Below are 25,918 nucleotides of genomic sequence, written 5' to 3' on the forward strand. Positions count from 1 at the left end.
TTGACATTTGTGGTTTGGCCATGAGATACATGCCAGTCTATTTGGCTTCTATTCATGGAACAAAGAAGATGCTTTCACATTGGGGTTGGCTCCTCTTATTCCAATTTAGTGTGGCAACAATGCAAAGTTTACTTTCCCATTGTCTTCTTCCAGAGTATATTTTCAACTTGCCTGCTGGGTTTTCAGCCTTGAGATTTCTCTGTGGTTTTCTATTCATATGCTAACAAGGTCCAATTCTGCCTGCTGTGTCTGAGAACAACCACAGCAAGGTGCTGCTACCTCACCTGGACCAGAGATGAGATGAGTTGGGGTGGGGATGAGGACATTTCTTTCTGGAAGAAAAACATTTTAACCTAATAATGGTTCTCACATCTCTTGATCTTTGGCTGTAAGTTTTGTTGTTAATTCTGCATTATTCATCTCTAGCAATGATAAATAGGGCTAGTATAGTAAATGTTCCAAGCTTGAAACATTTAAAGCAACAAGTGGCCATTTTATTCCATTCTATTTCAATTTTTCACTATAGATAACATTTTTCAAAGAGACTTTTACAGATTAAAACAATCCCCTTGGCCAACTTTTCTGCAGGTTGGATGTCAAATAACAACACGGACTATTTCCACATCTAGCTGGTAACTTTAAGATAATAACTAGGGAGAGAGGACATATTTTAAGTTCTTTATGGTGAACACTAAATATTTTGAATTCTTTTTTGTCTGGGGGAACAAACCCATTGTAAAATGTTTCCAATGAGTTGGGTTTGGCAAAAACTCTTTTTAAAAATTTTGTGCATACTTGTAAAACACAGATCAGTATTATAAAAAGGCTTCTTGGATCATGCTCAAGGAAATTCTATACTTCACTGACTTCAGTCTTAATGGAAATTTTACCAGAGTAGAAAGTAGATGTGCTAGAAATCTAAAATGATTAACTTGTTCAACAAAAAGGCAGTCATATCAAAAAATTAACCCCCCCCCCCTTCCATTGATTTTGCAGGACAAAATAAATAAGTATTGAACTCCTTTGTCAAATTCTTGGCACTGATAACTTGTTCTCTTTTCTTTATGAGAACCATTTTTAACCTTCCAAGTGGAAATGATCAAATTGGGAATTTGAAGCCTTGCACACATGTGGCCATTTGTTTCATGAGGTTAGATTGTATGTAATTGTATACAAAGGACAAATACAGTTGTTTTGCAGGATGGAGAGGTGCCATTCTGCTTTTACATTGAAATTGGATGTAGCTTATACCAATCCTTGCTACTCCCCCAGAATGAATCTGTCTAGTAATGGAGTATATAACCTTGGAAGTATATCTTCTAGTCATGACTCTGGTGTGACAGTTATTAAGGTGGTTAAACTGCCAAGCTTTTGTTTTAATAGTTGCTCAGGGACTTGCTACTGCGAGACTAAGTCATTGCACATTTCTGAATTGTTCTCCTAAGCACTAGGAAAGGTGCTAACAAGTGAAAATATCAAGGTTGTTGAATTATAAATGATCTCACCTGTTCACAAATGCAAAATCTCTTGACCACCTTAGCAGAGAACATGGCTGTAATTCAGTGACGTGGTCTGTTTGTAGTGCTTTGTTCTAATTCTAAAAGGAGGCTTTCTCCTGCCTCCCACTACTCACGTTTTGCTGCACAAACCATTTTCCACCTCTAGTTTAAAGAAATGCAGCTGCCACTGGAGATAATATAGTTGCTACTGCACAGTGTTGTTGGCTGGATAATTAAAGCAGTGGGAAGAACATAAGGAGACTGAGCCAAAAGAACAAGAGGATTGTTCATGTAATTGGTTCTGTTGGAATTTCTCTGCTGGTCAAGTTCGAAGATGATGGTTGATGCTGAATCAAGGGAACTACATTAGTGGGAGGTGAAAAATGTTTTTTTTTCTCTGTGCTTCTCTACTTTTGCCCTTTGAGATGCAAATCCTATTGACATTTGAAGTCTGCTTAAATATGCCATGATTTCACTATTTGTCTTCACAATTCCAGCTTTTATTAAAAGCTCATATAAAGTTTGAATACATGGACTAATCAGCAAGAAGCTGTTTGATTAGGAAGGGTAAAAAAAGACTGCTACAAGTAGCTACAGGCAAGGACTGTGCTCAATTAAACCAATGGATGAAATTCAGCTATTGTAATGATTTGCTCCCGTACGCTTGTCCCTGCTTTCTAATTCTGTAGCTGATCCATTCTCCTTAATTCTTAATTCTCCTTCAGACAGCATCACCACCAGATGGATTCGTAACTGAATGACTCAATATGTAGCCCTCAATGGAACCGCGTTTACATGGAGGGAAGTATGCAGCGGGGTACCCCAAGCTCTGTTTTAGGCCCAGTATTCTTCAAACATCTTCATCCATGAATGATGAGGAGATAGATGGGGAACTCATCAAATTTGCAGATGACACCAAGCCAGCAGGAATAGCCAACAGTCCAGAAGATAGGCTTAAGATACAGAAGGATCTTGACAGATTTCAACATTGGGCAGTATCTAACAAAATGAAATTCAGTAGTGAAAAAAGTAAGATTCTGCATTTAGGCAAGAAAAACCAAATGCAAAGGTACAGTATAGGTGGTACCTCACTCAATAGTTGTAACTGTGAGAGATCGTGGAGTCCTAGTGGACAATCACTTAAATACGAACCAGCAGTGTGCTACAGCTGCCAAAAAAACCAACACAGTTCAAGGCTACATTAACAAAGGGATAGAGTCAAGATCATGGGAAATGTTAATACCACTTTATAATGCCTTGGTAAGACCACACTTGGAATACTATATCCAGTTTTGGTCATCACGGTGTAAAAAATAATGTTGAGACTCTACAACAGGGGTATCAAATTCTTACCACAGTATCGTCACATGATGTATCGTGACTTTTTTTTCCACTTTGCTAAACCGTGCGTGGGCGTGGCCAGTGCGTGACACATCCGGCCTGCAGGCCGCAAGTTTGACAGCCCTGCTGTCTCTAGAAAGAGTGCAGAGAAGAGCAACAAAGATAATCAGGGTACTGGAGGATAAAACACCTAAAAGCAGGACCAAGAAGCAATGCATGGAAACTAATCAAGGAGAGAAGCAACCTAGAACTAAGAAGAAATTTTTCTGACACAACAATTAAACAGTGGAACAACTTGCCTCCAAAAGTTGTGAATGCTGCAACACAGGAAGTTTTAAAGAAGAGATTAGACAACCACCTGTCTGAAATGGTATAGGGTTTCCTGCCTGAGTAGAAGGTTGGACTAGAAGACCTCCAAGGTCCCTTCCAACCTATTCTATTCTATTCTATTCTATTCTATTCTATTCTATTCTATTCCTCTATAAGGATACTCATATTGCAGTTGGTAATTGTTGACTTTATATTTCTCCATCTAGTCTAGTAGAAGGGCACCCCCTGGTGCCACAAAAGAGCTAACAAATCCATTATCTCCCTCCTAGACCAACAGAGATTGTAGTTATGTTTACATGGGTAGTTATGTCTCATTTCCTTTAAAACAAAAACATCTGTGAGCCTTGGGCAGTGATTTCTCTAGGATGTGTTCTGCAACACTGCCGATCAGATGGCAGGCAGGCTACAGTAAAGCCCAGCAACATCAGTTTTCTCCTGAGTGCATATTATCTCCCAAAGTAGGCCTGGGTGATTTCCCTGAGAAAAGACTCATACACATATGTATTTAAAACCCTAAATCAGAAGATGTTTTCCATTTTTTATTATTTCATTCCACCTTATCACATAGGTTGCATAGTACTCTTGAGATCTGAAATACACCTAGTACCCTCAGATTCTATATCGGTTTTGTCACTGTAGTTCAACCATTTTCCTTGGTTTAAGACTTTGGATTCTTGAAATTAAGCATAAATTCTCTTGTAGTAATTTAACTAAACATGAGCTAGAATAAGGACATGAAGTGAGTAAATAATATTAATTATAGCCTAAAATCTATTTCACAAATTTGGCCAGTTCAGCATTCCAGAGCTAGAACATATCTGTGTTCTGTATCTCATGCAAACCCATGATAATTTAAACTTAAAACATGAATTTGATTTCTGAGAGTGTTATTACTGATGTCACAATTATGTCTTCTGCAGCTCTATTGTTGATGGGATCATTCAGACATGTTAACAAATCATGATTTCTGAATATCTCACAGTTGGTGGGATCCATACAACCCATAAAGCCAAAACCAAGTAAACCACTTGGCTCAGTGTAAACCAGTTCCATCTACTGCAGCTTTCTCTAGGAGAGATCTCTCCAGCATGGGGGTTTAGGGTATTGAAATTAAATGTGCCTGGAGTACATTATAGTAGATTGCCTGAGGCAGATGTACTGCAACCTCAGACCAATTTTGTACAGGGAATATTGAGAAATCATTGCTCAGTAGGAGAACATAAAAAAAAGTGGTTTGTTTTTTTAAAAAAATCCCTGTTACTGCCTGTAACAGGGGCCTCTAATAAGGCTCAGAAAGTCAGAGGGAGAGAGAGAGAGAGACCAAAGTATAGCCATCCATTAGAAGAGGGCACAAAATCAGATAGGACTATTGACCAAAGACAAAATATAAGGTGGTAAGGTGTAATGGTTATCACGGTCTAACTAAGGCTTTGAGGGAATCAGGTTTCAATTCTTACTCAGCCATAAAGCTTGATAAGTGACTTTGCGTAATATGATAAAGTTGAGAGATATCAACTTGTCAATTTCCCACCTTGAGCTGCTGGGAAGAAAGCTGTACACTAAGTGAAATATGGCAGTTCACACAGGTAGATAAGATAAGAGTAAAGCTTTAATCATAACAACAAGAGGAACTATATTCAGTAGATTTTTAAACATTAGCTTTGCATTATTTTATTCTTTTTGGTGCAGCAATATGTTTAAGCTACATACCTACACCAGTTCTAATTTGACAGAGAAGAAAGGAACATCCTATTTAGCAGCATTTATAATATCAATGGAAAGGGATAAATTGATGTCATTATATTGTTACAATGACAATCAACCCCTATCAATAAGACGTATCATAGGTGTCGATTTTTGAACTGTTGGTGGACAAAAAGTTATAGCACTGAAAAATATTTATGAACCACCCACCTCCCTCAGAGAGGGACCCTGGGGAGTGTATAATAAAATATTCAAATATAGAAACTGCATATATAAACTGAAAATTTAGGAGGCAAGGATGATTAAATTGTTAAAAATTAGTTTAAAAGCTGAAGGGAGAGGTCTCAGGGCACCAACCAGCCAACAGCCGTGTGCTCCTCTGGCTCCCCTCACAAGGCCGCAAAGCCTTGTTTTAACTCTTACTGTATTGGGAATTCCAGGAGAGTGGGGGCCTGTCTCAACTTGGGGGTGGGGGCGGGGGAAAGAATATTCTGCAATATTTGGCAGAAAAGGCTGTCTTCCTGAATCCCACCAGTTGGAGCTCTTTAATGGAGAGGGTCTGCAGCAGTAGTGGGATTCAAAAAATTTTTACTACCATTTTGTGGCCGTGGCTTGGTGGGCATGGCAGGGGAAGGATACTGTAAAATCTCCATTCTCTCCCCACTCCAGGGGAAGGATACTATAAAATCCCCATACCCTCCCCATCCCACTAACCTGCTTTCCAGCTCCGTTCTCCTGTGCAGGGCAACAAAAGAAGACCCAGCCGATCAGCCGGAACTCAGGAGGCAGAGAATAGATGGGGTGGTATTCCAAATTACTCAAAATGTCCACTACCGGTTCTCCAAAACTGGTCAGAACCTGCTGAATACCACCTCTTATCTGCATCATACCTACCCTGCTTGACCAGGTGAGATGGGCCAATGTAATGTAACAAATACCTGTAAAAAGATATTTTAAAAATCTTAAATATTGTTTCTGGGCAATCCAGTTTTCAAATATTAAAAAAATGCCATTTCTTTGTGACATTTCAATATGCAGAAAGAAACAAAGACTTCCACTACTTACAAGGACAGGCAACTTGTGCTTCACACCTCTGGAGTGTGCATGGGTTCCTGGAACGCAAGGCCAAGAAGGGGGGGCGGTGTCTCCTCTTTTGCTTTGTTCAGGAATTCTGCTCCTGATCCCAATTTTCCAGCTGCAGGGAATAGGCAAAAACGGTTGTTGCCTGTTGCTGAGCCAATCTGCAGAAGAAAATGGATGGGGCTCTGGGGGCTGCCAATAAAGGGGCAGAAGGCTGTACGTTGCTTTCAGGGGTGGGATTCTACCAGTTCACACCTATTCGCTAGAACCGGTTGTTAACATTCTAAGCAGTTCGGAGAACCGGTTGTTAGAAGAAATTACTGACCTAATCCTGTAAGGAAGGCAGGAAGGAAACATTCTGGTGTTGCTTACAGAAACTGCCTCTCCGTTAACCCTTATTACGTTCTTGGCAAGACTAGACTTCCTGTCTTAGGAATGTCTGTGGAGGTTTTTCCCCCTCCTTTGCTGGTACTTTGCTCGTGTAGAGTGACCATTCAAAGTTACAATGGCAGTGAAAAAATGACTTGTGACCATTTTTCACACTTACGATTGTTTCAGCATCCCCACAGTCATGAGAGGCCAGGGGAGGAGATGCGTGCCTCGATGTGAGTGATATTGAGCTGGCCACGCCCAGCCAATAACATGACCACCAAGCCATGTCCACCCAGTCACATGGCCACCAAGCCACACCCACCACCTAAGCCATGCCCACAGAACCGGTTGTTAAAAATTTGAATTCCACCCCTGGTTGCCTTGATATTATTCAGCAAACTAATTCACTAATCTGCTGGATCTGGCAGGAAGCAAACCCTGAGTCATATCAATAATTCTGAGTCCCTCCATTTGAAAGGGGCCAGAAATCTTATTTTCAGCCCAACTCTATTCCTTGCTGATGTTCAAGGTAAGTACTCCAGCTTTATGCGGACAGAAGGGAACAAAGTGTAAAGCACTTTTGGGCTTTCCCAACTAAGATGCCAAAGATGGCTGGGTGAGCTAGAACAGGGGTCCCAACCGCCGGTCCGCGGACCGTACCGGGCCGCGGAACAAGCCTTACCGGGCCGCTGGTTGCTGGGCGCCGCCATCTTTTTTGGTAAAAAGCAATTTTTCGCAAAAAGATGGCGGCGCTTAGCGCTTCGGTGAGCTTTTCCGGTAGAAAGCCATTTCTACCCGAAAAGCTCACGAGCGCTGCGCCGCTATTTTTGACGAAAATCACTTCCGTGACGTCACCGGAAGTGATTTTTCGTCAAAAAAGATGGCGGCGCCCAGCTGACGCCGAACCGGGCTGGCGCCAGCTGACGCCGGAACCGGGCGCGGCGTGAAAGGTTGGGGATCCCTGAGCTAGAAGATGTTTATGTTAGAGAGATCAAATTTTCTCTAGCTACAAGAAAGAGCCCCAAAGGAGGAATTGTAAGGAAGAGCGGCCTAAGAAAGTACACTTTCTGGCTTGATCCATGAGGAAGAAGGTGAATTGCAAAACCTTCTCTCACAAGTGATCATTCCCCTGAAATCAGGCCTGGAAGTAGAAATTGGGCAGGTCATCTTCTGGGAGCCTTGACTATTTCCCTGCTACTTGAAGAATGAAGACCAGGTGTGCAGAAGGTGCAGGACACAGTAAGGAAGGAGAGTGTTGGAAACTAAGGGGATGAAATTAGTGACTTGTATGATGAAATAGTGGGAGAATCCCCTTTAGGGGGGAGAGAGATAAAGAAGGGGAGAGGGAGAGGGAGAGGGAGAGAGAGATATCCCCTGAACAGAGCATGAGAGGTGCTCTGAGCTGAGCTGAGGTGAGGGGTCTGTAAAAGTGGACCACCAGTTGAGGCATGTCAGCCCGATGTGGTACACCAGACAAAGAAAGGAATACCGTATATTCAGGACTACCATTATTGTAAGAGCTGTAACAATGTGCTTCTTCATGTAAACTAGGAATGGGCTTGCCTGCGATGTTTTGTTGGTCTAGGACAAGGGTCTTCAAACGTGGCAAGTTTCAAGATTTGTGGACTTCAACTCCCAGAATTCCTGAGCTAACATGACTGGAGGAGGAATTCTGGGAGTTGAAGTCCACAAGTCTTAAAGCTGTCAAGTTTGAAGATCCCTGGTCTAGGATCAAATCCTTCTTATTTGATCATTACCTTGGTAGCAGCTCTTCCTCCTGTCCTCCAAAGCTACTCCCCTCGCCTTCTAAAAGGCATGTCTGAAGAGCAGGCAGGCAATCGGAAGAGGTGCTCTGTAGCACGTCTTTGTTTCCTTTCAGAGCTTCTTTTCCCAAGGTTTGCTTTGTCCTTGTTCCTGTCCTCCCTTGATAGCCTCACACTGCTACCATTTCATTTAATCGTACTGGAGATATCCGAGTTTCGTTTGCTCTCTTGTCCTGTAGTCTGCAAAGGCACTTAATTGTTAACTCCTTGAATACAGATTGGGTTACATTTGATAATAAAGTTAGGCTGATAACTGGGAGTCCAAGACATGGTATATAATGTCTTTGCCTTATTCGTTGTCCTTGGGAACAGATAATACAAGGGAAACAAAATAATACATAGTGAGCACAATCTGAAAAAATAAATGAATATGCTTCCTCTTCCTCTCTCCTCCCCCCCTCCCTTCTCTTCAGCCACAGACTTCATAATCATGGGAAGGTCCTATGTTGGCTGCCAATAGACTGCCTGAAAATCTAGCAATTCCTAAGTATCTTCAGGGCTAACAATCAACAAATCAACTCACCCAGTAATGCAAAAAAAATATCCATATTGTCCACTTGGAGACACGGGATAGTGAACAGTATTTCTCAGTAATGCTCCGCTTTAAGGAAGCCAATCAAGGCTCATCTTTTTTTTTTTTTTTTGAACGCCCGAAGCAAACTGAACACTTTCAGTGTTGATGCTATTGAGGGCTATACAGTATTCCTGTTCTTACGAGTTTAATATTAATATTGGTAATGTTCTGTTGATGTTAATGATTGAGGGATCCGCAGTTGTGTTGGAATGCAAAATAAAACAAGTTGCTTGCCACAGCTAATGTAGAAAGCTACTTGCTAGATTATTATTTATTAGAATTCCCCCATCTTTGTTTCTTTAGCCACAGACTTCATAATCATGGGAAGGTTTAGAAGTGGGCATGCTTTTTGTAGCCAAGAGCCTCACTTCACTTCTTTTTTTAAAGAGATGAGAGTGGCAAAGGGGATGGAGGAGCATCTCATATGTGATTGGGAGGGATCTGCAAGAGCCTTTATTGCTTTGGGTGGGGGGTGGGTGTCATAGGCCTCTTTCAGGACTTTACATTTCATTTTGCAAGTTTCCCACCTCAAGATGGTGAGAAATGGCATTTCCTGCTTTTAAACCCATGCTTCCAGAGGCCTCACAAAGAAGAATGGGGCTTTAATAGATTTTTTTTTTTTGGGGGGGAGGGGAGAGGAATGAAATTCCTCCTCTTCTTCCATTTCCTTTTATCATGTTAATACAGTCAAATATCTGCCACCCTACCATTGTCTAAATCTCTCAGGGATGTGATTCTAGCATGGAAAAGGGGGCCATGGGTGGTTAATCCTAATAACCCCAGAAATTAGTGCCTGCATTCGTGGCCTAATGGATACCTAATGTCTCTTATTTCAACATCAGGAGCTTTTGCAACAGACAGAGAACAATGCTATCAATTTGCCTAGTGCCTCGAATAACATTTGTGTGTGTCTCGAACTTGGCAAAAATCCACATCTACTCTCTTCTAAAGTTCCCTTTCTTTTACATCACCAGTATAAGCCGTGTCATCTCAGGAGACTGACTGAAGTCTGTGTGACCCTGACTTTTCTGAAATACCCACTACTTAATTCCTAGGAAACATCCAGCTACACAGCACCAAGCTGCAACTAAACCCCTAACACTTATGTCCAAGGCCAATTCAATTTTCCAGCAACAGAAACTGGCCTTCTGCCCCAACCCTATAAAACCATCTAGGGAGGAAAAAAATGGCACAAAAGATATTAAGAAATAACATGATCGCTTATTCCACGCTCTTTTCAGTTTTACATTTCATCATGGATCTATGTTTTATTCCTGCCCATGCTTAGAAATAGAAGATAACACAGGTCGTCCTCGGCCTACAGCCACAATGGAGCCCAACGTTTTTGATGCTTAGTGAAACATTTGTTAAGTGAGTTTTGCCCCATTTTATGACTTTTCTTGCCACAGCTGTTAAGTGAATCACTGCAGCTGTTAAATTAGTAACACCGTTGTTAAGCGAAGCGGGCTTGCCCATTTGGCTTTGCTTGTCAAAAGGTCACAAAAAATTGTGTAAATCCAGGACACTGCAACTGTCATGAGTCAGTTGCCAAGTGGTTGAACTTTGATCATATGGCCACAGGGATGCTGCAACAATAATTGTGAAAAATGGTAATAAGTCACTTTTTTCAGTACCATTGTAACTCCGAAGCCACTAAATGAACTGTTGTAAGTCGAGGACTACCTTTATGATATATGCACTACTGAAAAATATTAACAAAATCTGTGTTTCTTCTTTTCTCCTGCTATTAGAGTCACTATATGATAGGTAGTAGATGCAACAAAAATATATAATCAATAATGTACACATTATTGAATTTTAGAACTACCAAATCTGGACTGCATAATTTCCAGAACTCAAAGAAGCCATCACTGGTATGCAATCCTAGGAAACTGATGTCCACTGACTGTATCACAAGATGTCAGAAGCAACTGAACAATTAAACAACTAGAGGGCAGCAGAGTTAATATTTTTTAATGTTTGCTTCCACCTAGTGGTCATCTATGTCTTTACAGCTCAGCTCCAGTAAGCATTATGGAATGCCATGATACATGATGGTTTGTAAAGCGAATTAATCAAACCATGGAAGTCTTATCAGTGGTAAAATAGGGAATCCAGACTAGAACTACATGGGAGTGTATTAGAGGCTTCTTCCATAATTTGGATAAACTGGCTGCAAATAGATCAGTATTCTCTTAAATAAAACAGTGTGAGCGGCTTGGGGAGAAAATAATTATTCCAAGTGTAGAATACAACCCAAAGGTTAGATTCAAACTTCATGGTTAGGGGAGCCTCTGTGAGTTGGAAAGCCATAATTTAGGGTAGTGCATGGATTAAGCAATTGCGGTTTCTCCAATGAACCACAGATACAGTGTAATTTATATCAGTATTTTCAAACATGGTAATTTTAAGATGTGTGAGCTTCAACTCTCAGAATTTGAAGTCCCCACATACTACGTTTGCCAAGTTTGAAAAAAGAAAGACACCCACTGATTTAGATTATTTGAAGTCCCAGCCAATCAACAAAAGAGTAAATCTAATGGGCCCCTTTTTATCTTCAGTCTGACAGCAACCCTAAGATCTAGGGACTTTAAATATTGACCTAGTAATAAAAGAGTAAACTTCTGATACTTGCAGTCCCCTGCTGGGAAGGACTTGGAGTCTTTGGTTTCTAAAGCATAACTCTCCTGGGAGCCTGCTTTGATGGACTGGGAAGGGAGAGGTCATTTAAGAGCAATAAGAAATATCCTGTAGCTAGTTCTTAAATAGCAAGCAAAAAGAAACAATGAGAGAGGCAAGGGCACACAATAAGATATTCAGCTAAAGCATTTGTCCAAACTTGACCAAGTTCCAGGAGTGGGTTACACCCACCTGCCTACATTTATAGGGAGAATTCAGAAAACTCAGAAAAATGGCAAGATGTCTTCAAGCCTTTTCCTCCCATTGACATGTATTGGAAAGGTTATTACAAAATGGCCAGAAGGAGAGCAGATTGATGGGCTCCATTTGGGGTGCTTTAATTATGGCATTAAAGGTGCATAATAATGCTGCCTTTGGATTTCTTTTGGCCTCCCCCCACTGTCCCAAAACAAACCTGACTCCTTCCAAAACTGCCATCAAATTACAATTTTTTTATGTGCAAAAAAAGAGAGGGAAAAACTGCATTGGAAGCAGTCGTAATGAATGTTCTAATGTAATCTGTTTAACTGGAATACTACTTTTAGGTATTCAAACACCTCATCCCCTTGTTGCCTATTTCTTGGAACAGGTCAGGTAATGCTCCATTGCCTTTAGTGTGGGGAAAAAAACCACACACCCATTTAAAAAATTAATATATGGGATGTATGTGTTGCTTTGCTTGATGCACTGTATATAAGGTTTTCCTCCTTCCCATTTATCCCTACTACAACCCTGCAAAGTAGATTTGGGGGAGAGAAACAAAGGAATCTCTCCAGTATTAGCTCAACACTCTTTCTGTTCCTACTATCACAACATTCTGAATGCTTGCCAGTTACGCTTGGTCACTCAATCTATATTCCCCCAATCCCATGCCATCTGGATCATATTCAGAGCCCTTTGCTGGAAGTGCAGAAAAGCATCCACTGTTTCTATTTTTTTTTTAAAAATAGGGCTGCTTTAAGGGGGCAGGGTATGAACTGAGGTTGGACAACAGTAGGGCTTACCATCTCCTCAGAAACATCTGGTTAAAATGAAATCTCCCAAATCTAGAGGAAGACTGCATAAATTAACCAGAAGAACTTTTGCTTTTAAAAAGTAGCTACTTTGATAGAAATTGTTTACCAGGCAAGCCAGGAATTAGTACCAGATTTTTTTATGTGGTGCTGTCTAAATTGTATTTTATTTCTCTAAATAAAGTCGTGAGTTGTGTGCAATTCAGCTCTTATACATCCTTCAGCCTGAGCATGATTATACACATTTTTATTTATAATCTTTTTATGGTCTCTAATATTAAATTGCAACAGCTTCCAACTAAAGGAAAATATGACATATGTAAGCAGACCAGTAATCTTCCAGGAATACTGTATTTCCCTTTTTAATTTCCTTTTAGGTTTGCCAGCTGCATCATTGAGAACTGAAGAGTTATTTTTTCCAATCTGAATTTAACTTTTAAAGTTAATGACATTCATAGTTTATCTGTTTAAATGAAGTTTGATTTTGTTTATCTCTGGTAAGAGTGGTCTGTCTGCCACAGGGAGGAGATGAATAAACTAATCATTTGTCTCTGCCACGTGGCCAAGAGGATGTGCCACTGAGAATATTTCTTTTTGTATTTTTCCCCTTTAATCCTCAGAAAAGGCAACACAGGTAGTGAACCCATACAGAAGTTGGGGTGGATGCCAAGTGAAGCACCTCCAGGAAGTTACCCCAGAACAGGAGGCAAGGCCAGGGTATGAAGACCCAAAGGCTCCTGGGAGAGAAATGAGACCTTCAGCCTTAAGACTAGCAACAGCACTTAGGGCGTATATACAGTTCTATAGTGCTTTACAACACTCTCTGAGCAGTTTAGAGTCAGCATATTCCCCCCCAACAATCTGGGCCCTCATTTTAGTGACCTCAGAAGGATGGAAGGCTGAGTCAACCTTGAGCTGGTCAGAATCAATCTCATGGATGTGGACAGAGTTTGCCTGCAATCCTGCATTCTAATCACTGTGCTACCACCAAAATAGTGTTTTTTAAACTTGTCAGCTTTAAGATGTGTAAGACAGCATGCTGGTTGGAGAATTCTGGGAGTTGAAATCATCTTAAAGTTGCCATTTCTGGAAAAAAAGCACATAAACAGCCGCAGGCACTCTACTACAAACAGTTTCTATTGGATTTTCAGTCATATTTCTTCCCAAGGAAAATAATCTAATAAAGCTTTTGCAAATTCTGTTCCCTCATTAAAGTGTAGGACATAGATCAAAATATTATTCCTGGGTGTTTAAAAATAATGATAGGGCAGTTGGATCTGGAGATGGTGGGAGGTTTCTTTCTACAGGCAAATACTGGCTGGGAAAAACTTGTCAACTGATTTCTTCTTATTTGGTAGCTCACAAAGGCAGAGAAAAAGCCATTCAAGAGATTTAAGCAGCAAGATTCATAGGCATCTCTCTTTTTTTTTTTTTTTTTTTTTTGGTGGAATGCTAGAATCTTTAAAACTGGGATCTTTAGAACTAGAATCATGACACTGAAGGGAGCAGCTTGTACTTGGCTACCTAACAGTCCAGTTAGGGGCATATTCCAAATTTAATCTGGTGTGCTTTTGGAGAGCTGGACAGAAAAGAATCCCATTTGTAACAGCAGTAATTGTAGTAATTAAGGGCAGCTGTGCATAGTATAGTTGATCCAAGTGAATGCTAGCTAGCTGGCTGGCTTGAATCAGCTGTTCCCCTTTGCCTGCTTTTCAACTTCGGTTTCTTATTAGCAAGACTTGAGAAACTTCCCCCACCTGGTGCCCTCTAGATGTGTTGGATTACAACTCCCACATTCCTAGGCTGGATGACTTTTGTAACTGGAGGGATAGCCAGATAGATGATGATGGATTATGGAGTAGATCTAACCTTAGAAAGCACCCTTCTTAAAGGCCCAAGAGGTACCCCAGCAGGAGTAGAGTTGGTTTTATTCTGAAGGCAACTAGCTTAGTTTTCAAAAGGAAGTGGCTTGGATTGTGCTTAAATCATCTCTCCTGAAAGGTCCATCTTTAGGATGGAGATTCAGGTCCTGCATTTCCTCCATGTTATTGAAATTTAACTCTGTTGCTAAAAATAGGGCCAACAAAAACCATTTTTCAAATCTTGGATTCATGTTGCTTCAACTATCTTTTTTTCCCCTTTCTAGCTCAGCTGCACAAGAAATGGAAGAGCTAATCCAGAGGTCTCCACACTTGGCAACTTTAAGACTTGTGGACTTCAACTCCCAGAATTCTCCAGCCAGCATAGGAGAAGTTGCCAAGTTTGGGGACCCCTGAGCTAATCTGTCTCTTTTTCAATGCAGATTCACAAAGTGATGTGCAAGTTATGATTTCTTTTGTACTTTGGCTTGTAATGTGCTCTTAAAAACAACACAGGATCACTACCACCCCAAACCAAACATGCAGCCAAATCTAAGTGGGACTTGAAGGAAAGATGGTGGCTAGAGCCACATTCCCCACAATTACTTTTAAACAACTGATTGTTCTAACCCTCAACAAATGAGCTCAATCATGTTTAGCATTTCATGCTAAGTTAAACCCAAATAAAGCACCTTATATGGGTTGGCATGTTGTACTAACCAACTTGTAATTTCAAGCTCAGCACAATCACTGTCACAAGAATTCTGTCCGTTGCTGTTTTTTGTTTTTTTAATAAAGTTTTTTATTTTTTACAACAACAAAACCTTTCATTTATACAGTGTGTTGGCTGGTACATAAGTCTTGTGCACAATATCTATGGTCCTTTCCTCAGCTTTACATTCATATTACATTAATTAACTTCCCATATTCTATTATTAAATGATAGTTAGACTTTTAATTTCAAATCCATGTTATCCTTTAGAGCAAACCTCACTTTTTAATAATTTTTGTTCATATTTATAACTTATTCAAAAATAATCAGTTACAACATATCATTATTATTATATACTTGTTTCCTACTTTTCTAACCACTGATAAAATAAATCCCATATCTTATAATATTCTTTTTCTTTTTGCTCTCTAATTGCCAATGTTAATCTACTCATGTCTACACATTCCATTCCATTGCTATGTTTTTGAAGAAACTTTTCTGCCTTTGAATTTCCACCCTACCTTGTTTCTCTCAGTGCTGTAAAATCCAACTACCAAGGGCGATTTTCCCAAAAGACCATTGGGAACAATTTATTATTTTGACAAATTGCAAACATTACAACACCCCTTCTGATAAGGACTGGATTCAAGAGAGGTGCGTCCCTTTTCAGGAAGGCAATTTTATCTATTATTCAAAAACGATTCAGTAAATAGTTCTTCTGAGGTATAAATTTTATGCTATTTTGTAATGTTAAGACAATTATTATATTATTAAGACAATTATTAAGATAGATTTAGACATATGTTTGACATTTATTTAAATGTGACATATAATAATGATGGGTTTCCCCCTTTTTATAGATTTTCTATTTCTTTCTGAAAAACTTGTTAATAAATTATGATCAAGTTTTAAAAAGCAACAGGCCCTTGAAGACACGGGGCGGGACAATCGGGAACATTCCCCCAGCCCGCCAAATGCCCTCCCTAGGCTGCCTCCATTCTAAGAGAGAGAAGAGTTAAATTCAGCCTCCGCATCTGTACTTGACCCCCCCCCCCACACACACACACACTCCCGTCTGTCTCCAGAAGCCGGGGAAACGTAATTGTTTCCTTGCACAAAATCTCTCCTGCCCCCTCCTCTCCGCCAGAGCGGGGGGTGGTGGTGCTGTCGGAGCGTAATAGAAACCAGACTCCTAAGGAGAGGGAGATTTCTTCCCCGCCATCGCCCCACTGCCCGCCTCCCCCGCGAAGGGCTTGGCCAGCTGTTTTCCTCAGGATGAGGGGAACGGAGGGAGCGAGCGAGCGACTTGTGCTGCCCTCTACCGACCAACGCCCTTGGGTAAAGGCGAGCTCGCTTTCCTTTGCCCAGCCCGACGCTCCGGAGAAGCGGGCGGTGCAGATTCCCCGTACGTGGGGCCGTTTTTTTTCTCTTCCCCCCGCCGGATTTTCGCTGTATAAACTTTCTTAAAAGTTTTACTTGATGCAGAATGCGGGTCCTTCCCGTCTGGGCCGAGATCGATTCCGCACTGGGGGTGGGGGGAAGCGATTCGGTACGCCGAGCGGGCCAGGGAGGCTGAACCCGCCAGCAGCAGTGACTCCGGATCCACGTCCCCACTCTCGCGTCCTTCCCTGCCCCCACTAAGCAGGCGTGGGATTTGAAGCGCCATGAACGACCTGGCGGGCCTTCTCTCTGACAAACCACGATGTAGAGCTGATTAGATTAAACCTGGAACCTTTTCCAGCTTCTTTGAGACGCCAGATTAGCGCGCGTTCACGTGCCTCGTCCACTCCTGTTGGAAGTGTTACGTCCCACGTTAGCCCTTATAAATTTGGCAAGCGGGAGGGTCGCGCGTCATTCCTCGGCTGGAGGAGCGGGTGAGTTGCTCTCTTGCGCTCGAGGCATTTGCTGGCTGGAAGTTGTTGCTTCCCTCCGCCTGGGAGTCCCTCTCCCCCCCATGGCAGGGAAAGCCAAGACAATTGGCAGGTTTGCAATAGTGGCGAATAATTGGCAGGCTATTCTAGATGGGGCCTACCGATTACTAACAATTTCGGAATTCTACGAGGCAGTTCGAGAGGGGGATAATTTATTGCGCCCACCCGCGTCCTATTTCACCTACAACGGTACAAATGTTTGGGTTCCCAAACTACGGTTGTAGGAGCCCGAACACGAGAGCCTAGGATGTAATTTCTGCGTTTCGGAGCTAAACTTCGCTAGTAACTTACTAGAGCTCTCTCTCTCTCTCTCTCTCTATATATATATATATATATATATATGTGTGTGTGTGTGTGTGTTTGTGTATATATATAGTGTGTGTTTATATAAATGTGTGTGTGTATATATAGATGTACGAATATATATATATATATATATATATATATATATATATATATATATATATATATATATATATATATATATACACACACACATATACATATATGTATATAATATATATGTATACACACACACACACATATATAAATTGAGATAAAAAATGAGACTTTGCACATAATTTAGGGTCTTTAGAATGTGGGTGTTAATATACAGTATATTATAAACACGGCCACAGCAATGATCAGTCTGCAGAGATCCAGGTCAAAAGAGTTAATAGTCTCTGTTTCCACGGGTATCTTTATGAAAAAAGATTCTGATTAAAGGTACATGAGGTTCTAAGTAATTTTGCTGCTGTGATCCAAAGTATTTTATTTCATGTTTAATGAGACTGAAAATTAAAACCAACACATCCAGAACCTTCTTGCCTCCATAGATATCCTGATGAGCACTTCTTCCATTCAAATAAAATGCAAATACAGTTCATTATGTGACTCACGGGAAAATAATCCAATGGTTTCCTGTAAATTGGGAACTCCTGCAAGATTATTAACATGGGCAAATGACTTTAAACAGCTTGCAAACGCCAAAGGAAGAAAAAGTAGGTTAAATTAGGAAAGTTTGTTGACCGCAGAAGCTGTTGAACTCCAACTCTGGTCTGCCCATTTTGAATTATGGAAACAACATCTGTAGGATAAAGACTTTGCTCCTCAAATGTAAATGAACTGAAATGTTTATTTTATTTTGTCAAATGCTTACAATATAAAATAAGAATAAACATAAATTTAAATATAATAGGAACTAATAATTGGGGACAATAGGACAGGGATGGTAGACACAATTGTACGCTTATGCTTATGGGACTAGAATTCAGTCTTTTGGTTTCTAGCTTGGTGCCCTAATCACTAGACCAAACTGGTTCTCCGTATTTGTACCAAAGTTTAAAGAATCACAGTATTGATTTTTTTTTAAATTGGCTATTCTGCAAGAATAATTTTGACTCTTGTTCTATTAAAATAAATGGCTAGGTGTCTTTCAGAATAGCTTTGCTCTGATTTGTTTTCAGAATCCTAATGTGAAATGCTGTTCTTTCATACCTACTTACATTTCAGACAGAAGCGGTGTTGCATTATAGGGATAATATCTGAAACCAAGGTGATTGTGTTGCCTTTGGCCACTTACAAATTGAGCCAGATTTACTATTTGCCTATAGTACCTATGTTTCTCTAGTGTTGATTACAGTATCTCCTAATGCCAGCCACTGCTTAATGTCCTATGTTTGTTCATAGCAGTGTTATCTTTATGTTAGTATGCATTTCTTAGGGCAAATCTCTTCCCTCTTGAACTTACATATGCTGGCAGAATCAAATTTATAGCACTTTCTAAGTTACTGCATAACTAAATTGTGACAACTAAGCCTAAGGAACAACAGGGAATTGAGAAATTGTTGGTCTGATTAATTGATCACTTCAGGCTTAGCTAAAGGTTATGTAAAAATTTTGGTTTGGCAAAACTTTAGTGGTATAAGTTTGTAAGGAGATGTGGAAATTTGGAGTAATTAAAAGGCAGCAGCTGGTATCTATTTTATGCAATTCTTGTAACTGGATTCAGCTTGATATTCCATCCCATCTTATATTTTGGGCTTTGGTTTTGCTGATTTAGCAAAATGGCTTTAAGAGATTGAATTATGAAAGAGGGTGTAATTTATTCAAATTTGAGTTGGGTCACAAACTTAGGAGATAATTTGAACTAAGTCTCCTCTCCCAGTATGAAAATAGAAATATATTTAACGAGATATTGTAAAATTTGCCAAGTATGCCAGATGTATTCCTGGAACATTTGCTGCATCTTCTCCAACTCGATGTCCTCCAATTATTTTGTACCACAATGCTAATATTTCCCAGCCAATTATAAATCATGCTGTAACAAAATAGTAATTGAAATAATCTAATCCTTCTACACTTCTATTTTAGCTTTTTCCTGTTTTCCCCATAAGAGATAGCTTTTGATGCATATTCAACTGACACCTCCCTATTATGACCTTTTCCTATTGGTGAACTTTTCACAAGATGAGAACTGACTGCCTCCAGAAAGTCATTAATGAAGCTTTGTTTGGGAGAGAACATAAAAGCAAAGAGGGATATTATTTATTATTTTAGGAATAGTAAGCAGTGCAAGTAGGCCTCGACTTACAACAGTACATTTAGTGACTGTTCAAAGTTGCAACCGCACTGAAACATGTAACTTACAACCATTATGATCTTTGCAGAATCCCCATGGTCATCTGATGAAAATTCAGATGTTGGCAACTGACTCATATTTATGACCGTTGCTGTGTCCGAAGGTCATGTGATCCTTTTTGTGACCTTCTCTCAAGCAAAGTCAGTGGGGAAGCCAGATTCATTTAATAACTGTGGCAAGAAAGGTCGTAAAATGGGACAAAACTCAATGTCTCACAACAGAAATTTTGAGCTCAATTTTGGTTGTAAGTCAAGGACTACCTGTACCCGAACTGTTAACCAAGGTCACTGGAAAAGCAAAGATTTAAAAATTAACACTGAATCGTAGCAACATTAAAGATCCCAGAAGGACTTCTATTTCTTTGCCACTTGATTTTGCTCTGGATGAACCTTGAAGGGTAGATAGAAAATAAAAGGATAGGTAGGAATTCATGGTTTATTCTGTATTGTTTCTTCTGAGAGCTATCTACTCCTCTTATTGGTGAAATTATGTTCTCCATTTACCAGGAAGAACTACAATCATTCTTTTTCACAATTCTACCAGAAGCCTCTGGCATTGAAAAGCAAAAAAGACTTGAGTGTTTAACTGGAAAATAGGTTGCAAAATGGAGATGCGCATGGAATACTTGACTTTGTGGTTCTGCTTATTAAATGTATTTCTAATGGTTTGGAACCATAACATGACTGAAGGATCCCCAGCAATATTGGGCCACCCATTCATCTCAGTCTGGAATGCACCAACGCAAATATGCCAAGAAAAATACAAAATATCCCTTGACTTGAGAATTTTTGATCTAATCGTCAATCCAAATGACTCGTTTATAGGGAAAGACATTACTCTCTTCTATAGTAATACATTTGGATACTATCCATATTACACGAAGGATGGAGTTGCCATCTATGGTGGTCTCCCTCAAAATGCTAGTCTAAAAGCTCATCTCCAGAAGATTGAACAAGACATTAATAATACCATTTTGCATGTTGGCTTCAGAGGTCTGGCAGTTGTGGACTGGGAATGCTGGCGTCCCTTATGGATTCGGAACTGGGGTTCTATGAAAATCTATCAAAATAAATCCATAGAGTTAGTTAAGGAGTGGCATCCTGATTGGCCTGCTGACAAAGTGATCGAAGCAGCCCAGTTAGAATTTCAGCAATCTGCTTGGGCATTTATGGGGCAGACATTGGCCCGTAGTGAAACCCTGAGACCGAAGGGCTTCTGGGGCTTTTATGGTTTCCCCAATTGCTATAACAATCAATTCCAATATGCCAATTATACTGGAGAATGCCCAGAGATTGAGAAACAGAGGAACAACAAATTGTACTGGCTCTGGAACCAAAGCCGGGCTCTCTATCCCAGCATTTACCTCCCCCAAATTCTCAGACTGACTCACAAAACTCTTGAATTTGCTCGTCATCGAATCCAGGAGTCCTTCAGGGTTTTGAAGTGGACACAGAATGACATCCCTGTCTTACCTTATACTACCACTGTATATGAGTCTACTCATAACTTCCTCACACAGGTAAGCACTTTTTGTGTCTGGCCCAGTGCGGGATTTGATAAGCCTTGTCCAGTGGGAATTCGCTGGAAAACATTGCATGGAAATAAGAATCATGGACTTTTAATAAAATATCCTTATCAATATCCTTAAAGTTTTTGAACTCAATATGGCATCACAATTAAATATCTGTTGCTGTAATTTTTACTCAACAATAGACAGAGCCTTTTCCCACTCCCCCCTTACCCTGGTAAATACTTTCAACATATCAATGTGAAAAATTAACATCTTTTTGCAGTTCAGTTTTATGCTTGGTTTTGTATTTAACAGCATTTCATGTTTGGATGAGACAGGATCAAAATTAATGACGTGTTGAAAATCTGGGGCTTTTTATTGCGTTTTTGTTTTGGGGTAACAAAATTTTTATGGAAGATTTTTCTCTTTCCTCCCATCCCTTCAGTTGGAGGAAGTAGACTTGAAGCCTAAGTGCCGTAATATTTGATTTTCCATCAATAACAGAGAAATTGTCCCGTTAGTGTAGAGCCAATACAGTGTTTTTATATAGTGTCTTATTGTGGCCAGAGGAGGAGTGCTAAAATTCAGCTCCTAAACAAGATGTGTTTGAAATTACCCCTTAATATCCTTGTTTTTCAGGAAGACCTGGTCCACACCATTGGTGAGAGTGCTTCTCAGGGTGCTGCCGGAGTTATCTTGTGGGGTAGTGCAAATTTCAGTAAATCTCGGGTGAGTGTGGCAAAGAAGTCAGAGCTGGTCAGAGGGCCATGTGATGCTAGGTAGGAGAACTTCAAAGATTCAGATTATAGTAAGAGATATTATTTGAGCAAAGGCCTTTCCAACTTTTTTTTTCAATCCATACATTATGGATGTATAATATATTCAGTTACACGATAAAAAAGGTGCTCCTCTAGATTACCTTTGTCAGGACTTTGATGAATAAATATGTATCTCTGTTTCTGCTGGACTTCTCTGCAGCATTTGATAAGATCAACTAAGGTATCATTCTGATTTGTGGTTACTTGAGCAGGATAAAATGACACCCAGCTGTGCATTGTCATGTCAGGCTGTATTGGAGATGCTATAAACTACAGGCTGTTAGGGTTTGGATGGGCAGAAAGAAGCTGAGATTAAAGTCTAGCCAAGTGGAGTCATTCTATGCCTGTAAACATCAGGTCTGTCTGATCATACTGACCCCTGTAATTGCTTCTAATGAGGTTGTCCTGTCTCTGAATGTACTGGTGCATAATTTGGATCCATACAGCTCCTACTTGAGTGACAAGTGGAACTGTGACCAGGGAGTGTTTCTCCTGGCTTCAACTGATGTACCATTTGCAGACATACCTGTATCAGGTTGGCATAGCTTAATTCCATAATAACCCATGTTTGCTATTCATGTATACTAATTAAATTAAGACAAGTCACAACATTTGTGGTGGAATGTAGTCTGGATTCCCAGGAGGGAGTGTATCCCAGAGGAGCAAAAGACAACTGAGATAGTTTGTGTGGAAAGAGAGTTAAGGCAACTCCTCCCAGAAGTTCTGAGAATATGTTAAATCAGGGGTGTCAAACTCAAGGCGGCGGGCCGGATGCTTAAACCTGGCCCGTGGGACCAGCCTGGAAATAGCAAAGGACCCGATGCTCCATTTTGGCCAGCAAAATGCTGCAGGAGGCGTCCATCCCATCTCACCCCAGCCAGCCCACAGAGGAGAATTACAGTGCTGATCTGGCCCTCGAAGGAATCCAGTTTGACACTTCTGTGTTAAATGGTGCAAGTAGTCCGTTCTAGTTTGGCAAAATTTCTGTCTATAGGTGAAGGACAATGAAGGAAACTGCTTAAGAATCTCAGTGTGTCTTTCTTGGGTTTTTTTGGGAACCTAATAGCATTTTAACTTGAATCCAGAGTTAATACAACAGCCTTGAGATCATCATAATTATATAAAAATTCCTTGGGAAAAGTCCAGTTATTTCATTAAATTTCTAAATTTAGTCTAGTGCTTGGGAGAAAGGGTACTTGTATTTTTAGCGTACTTTTAATGGATTGTTATGAGCATCTAGGATTATCCTATGAGATAATGCCAATATAAATTAAATAAACAAACCCTGGGTAATATTTGTCCTTTTATATCATGTCAACCACACGGATGATGACTAGAATGTCAGACACAAAGGATCAGCACCATACCTTAAATTGCAGTACAGAAGGTTTATTCAAACGTATACACAAAAATCTAATCAAGTTCAGTGTTAAATTGGTGCCAGATAAGGGTCAACAGAATTCAAGAGGGACTGGACTAAAATTGTTTATGGCAATGTAAGGACTCTGAGCTAATGACACATTTAACTCTGCCGCCACTATCCCCGCTCTGCCTTTTATATAGAATTAGATGTTTCCTTGGTGACCATGACATCAAGTTAAGGGAAAACGGTCAATCATGGATGGAACACTAGTGGGAAATGTGTTCTATGAATAATATGATCATTGCAGACAATTTTTTTAAAATCATTTTCTCTGGCCCTTATTTTTTGTACCTTACAGGAAGCCTGTCTTGAAATGAAGGAGTATGTGGACACGCTCCTTGGCCCGTACATTATGAATGTGACCAGTAGTACTAAGCTTTGTAGTAAAATACTCTGTGCAAAGCATGGCCGCTGCGTGCGGCAGGAGAATCACCCAGAAGCCTTCCTGCATCTCAATTCTGCTAGTTTCACTATTAAGAAGCATAATGTCGCCCCTGGTTTTATTCTGATTGGCCAGATGTCAGTGAAAGATCAAATCAAGATGGCCCAAGAATTCACATGTCAGTGCTACAATGGCTGGAAAGGACTGCGTTGTGAGAAGAAGTCAATCCACAGTGAGGTATTCAGTCCTCAGTTTCATGATATATAATACATGTCAACAAGAAAACCTCAACCTGTAGAATTAGTCTGTATAAAATTAATATCTGATCAATATCTGATTAATTTAATACTTGAGAGACTACAGGCTACATTACAGCCAGCCAAACTGGTTCAGAATTCTGGAAGCTGCAGTCCCATCACATATGAAAGGCAGAAGTGGCTGAAAATTGGGCTTCCATCTTTTTGCAATGATACCCAAAGGCATTGGCAAACAATTTTTTCCCCTCTCCTGTTGAGTGCAAGCAAAAATCCTCCTAGAAAATGTTTTCTTCAGTCTCTTTGCTTGTAATACAGTTTTGCCTTGCAGCATAAAAAAGCTGGCATGCTTTTTCTCTTGATCATGATAGGAATACTGTACTGTGCTTTTCTTATGAATATATTTGCCTTCATTTCCATCTGAAGAGGAAACATCAGTTTGGTGACATCTTTGTGATGACATGTTGATGCATGCTTGGGAGAAAAGACACACTTCATTTCTTTGGGAGACCCACAATTTATTCTTGACAGTTGTAGGATGAGCATTTTGAAGGAAGACAGCACTGTCGCCCATCAATTGCCTTTAAAATAAGTGCAAATACTTCTGCATACCGTTGTTGCACCTGGTGCTTTTCTAGGTTGTTCAGTGACTATTTTTATGCAGAGACTGCATGTATAGCTGCTGAGGCTACCTCCAGTTACAGTAGATACCCTATCTCAATGTTTTCTGCATTACATTATTCTGTTACAGCTTAGACACTGACTTTGAGAAGGAACTAGAGCAATACTGACAATACTGGAATTTTACTGTGGAACTGAGTTGATGTAGCAATTAGTTATTGAACACGATTGCTATTTTATTACATTATTAAATTTATAATTAAAGGATAATTAAATTATTGAAGTGTTATGTATACGTTGTGCTAAATCAAAATCTAACAGATCTCTATTACCAAGCAGGAGCCACCTACACATACTTTACATATTGAACTACATGATATCCAGTACTCTCTGTAATATCAGTTTTCTATCCCAAATGTGTTTATAAACCCACACTTGCCAAATATCCTGGTAGCTGGGAGAGATGGTTATTTAAGGGTGGGGGGAGGTAGAGTCCTCCTTTGTAGAAAAATTAACCCATGAAAATGCCATTTTCTTCCACCTCAATGGGACAAGAAGCAGAGAGGATGTTTGTCAGTTCTCTTAGCACAGAAGCAGGCTGGCCCCTGGATATTCCTGCCCGTCTTGTTTGGAGTGCGAGATAATATCCAAGTGAGTCATGCCCAGCCGGTTTGGCCTGCTGGGTTCATGGCACAGGCATGTGACAATTGCTGTAGGGGAGCCCTCTGGTCATGAGACTCCTTGAAACAGTTGCAGAAGAGTGGTATATACCAATACCAATAGCTCTTAGACTTAAATACCTTTCCACAGCACTCTCTGGATGGTTTACAATGTCAGCGTATTGCCCACAAGAATCTGGGCCCTCATTTTACTGACCTCGGAAGGATGGAAGATTGAGTCAACCTTGAAACCCATCAGGATCAAACTCCAGACTGGGCAGAGTTTGCCTGCAAAAACAAAAAAATTGTGTGTGTGTGTGTGATATTATTGGAGCTCTGCATTCATTGTGCACACATAATACACATGGAAAAAACCCTCTGGCAAAGCTATTACACAGGGGCTGCCATTTTGACTTTTTTTTAAACCATACCTTGAGATGTCATGAGCTTGTAATTTCCCCAGCTATCATGTTCTGGGAGTTGTTATCCACACATTAAAGTTGTCAAGGTTGACAAACAGCCTTAAAGCATTCCTTCCCAGTGAACTTTTGAATCTTTACCGTTAATAGCTCCAAGCAACAAAGCTATTAGCAACGAACTGAGGATTACAGTATAATTCAAAAACATCAGGAAAACACCTTGTTATAAATGGAGTAGGCTTACTGAAGTTTAATTCTGAAAAATGTGCAAAGA

At 40.2% G+C, this 25,918-nt stretch overlaps 1 protein-coding gene and 1 long non-coding RNA gene across 3 annotated transcripts; one reads left to right on the forward strand and one right to left on the reverse strand.

Moving 5' to 3' along the window:
* Positions 1-4,835: 4,835 nt before the first annotated feature.
* LOC148132056 (uncharacterized) lies at positions 4,836-16,538 on the reverse strand. The gene is made up of 3 exons (XR_015747548.1): positions 16,463-16,538; positions 5,940-6,069; positions 4,836-5,812 (listed from the first exon to the last, which is right to left on the reverse strand). It is a non-coding gene; the product is annotated as an uncharacterized LOC148132056 (long non-coding RNA).
* On the forward strand, positions 15,092-24,852 carry HYAL1 (hyaluronidase 1). 2 transcript variants are annotated; one of them, XM_026673285.2, is made up of 4 exons: positions 15,092-16,860; positions 20,065-21,077; positions 21,708-21,797; positions 23,608-24,852. In XM_026673285.2, the coding sequence occupies exons 2-4, from the start codon at positions 20,163-20,165 to the stop codon at positions 23,956-23,958; spliced, it is 1,356 nt and encodes a 451-aa protein (XP_026529070.2). In that variant the 5' UTR covers positions 15,092-16,860; positions 20,065-20,162; the 3' UTR covers positions 23,959-24,852. The 2 variants fall into 2 exon arrangements, with proteins under 2 accessions (XP_026529070.2, XP_087811102.1); XM_087954976.1 differs by having other exon boundaries at positions 16,087-16,517.
* The last annotated feature ends 1,066 nt before the right edge of the window (positions 24,853-25,918 follow it).

Source organism: Notechis scutatus, chromosome 2, assembly GCF_049901735.1.
Source record: "Notechis scutatus isolate UNSWTSFEM ecotype Mainland chromosome 2, rNotScu1.2, whole genome shotgun sequence".
NCBI classification, from domain to species: domain Eukaryota; kingdom Metazoa; phylum Chordata; class Lepidosauria; order Squamata; family Elapidae; genus Notechis; species Notechis scutatus.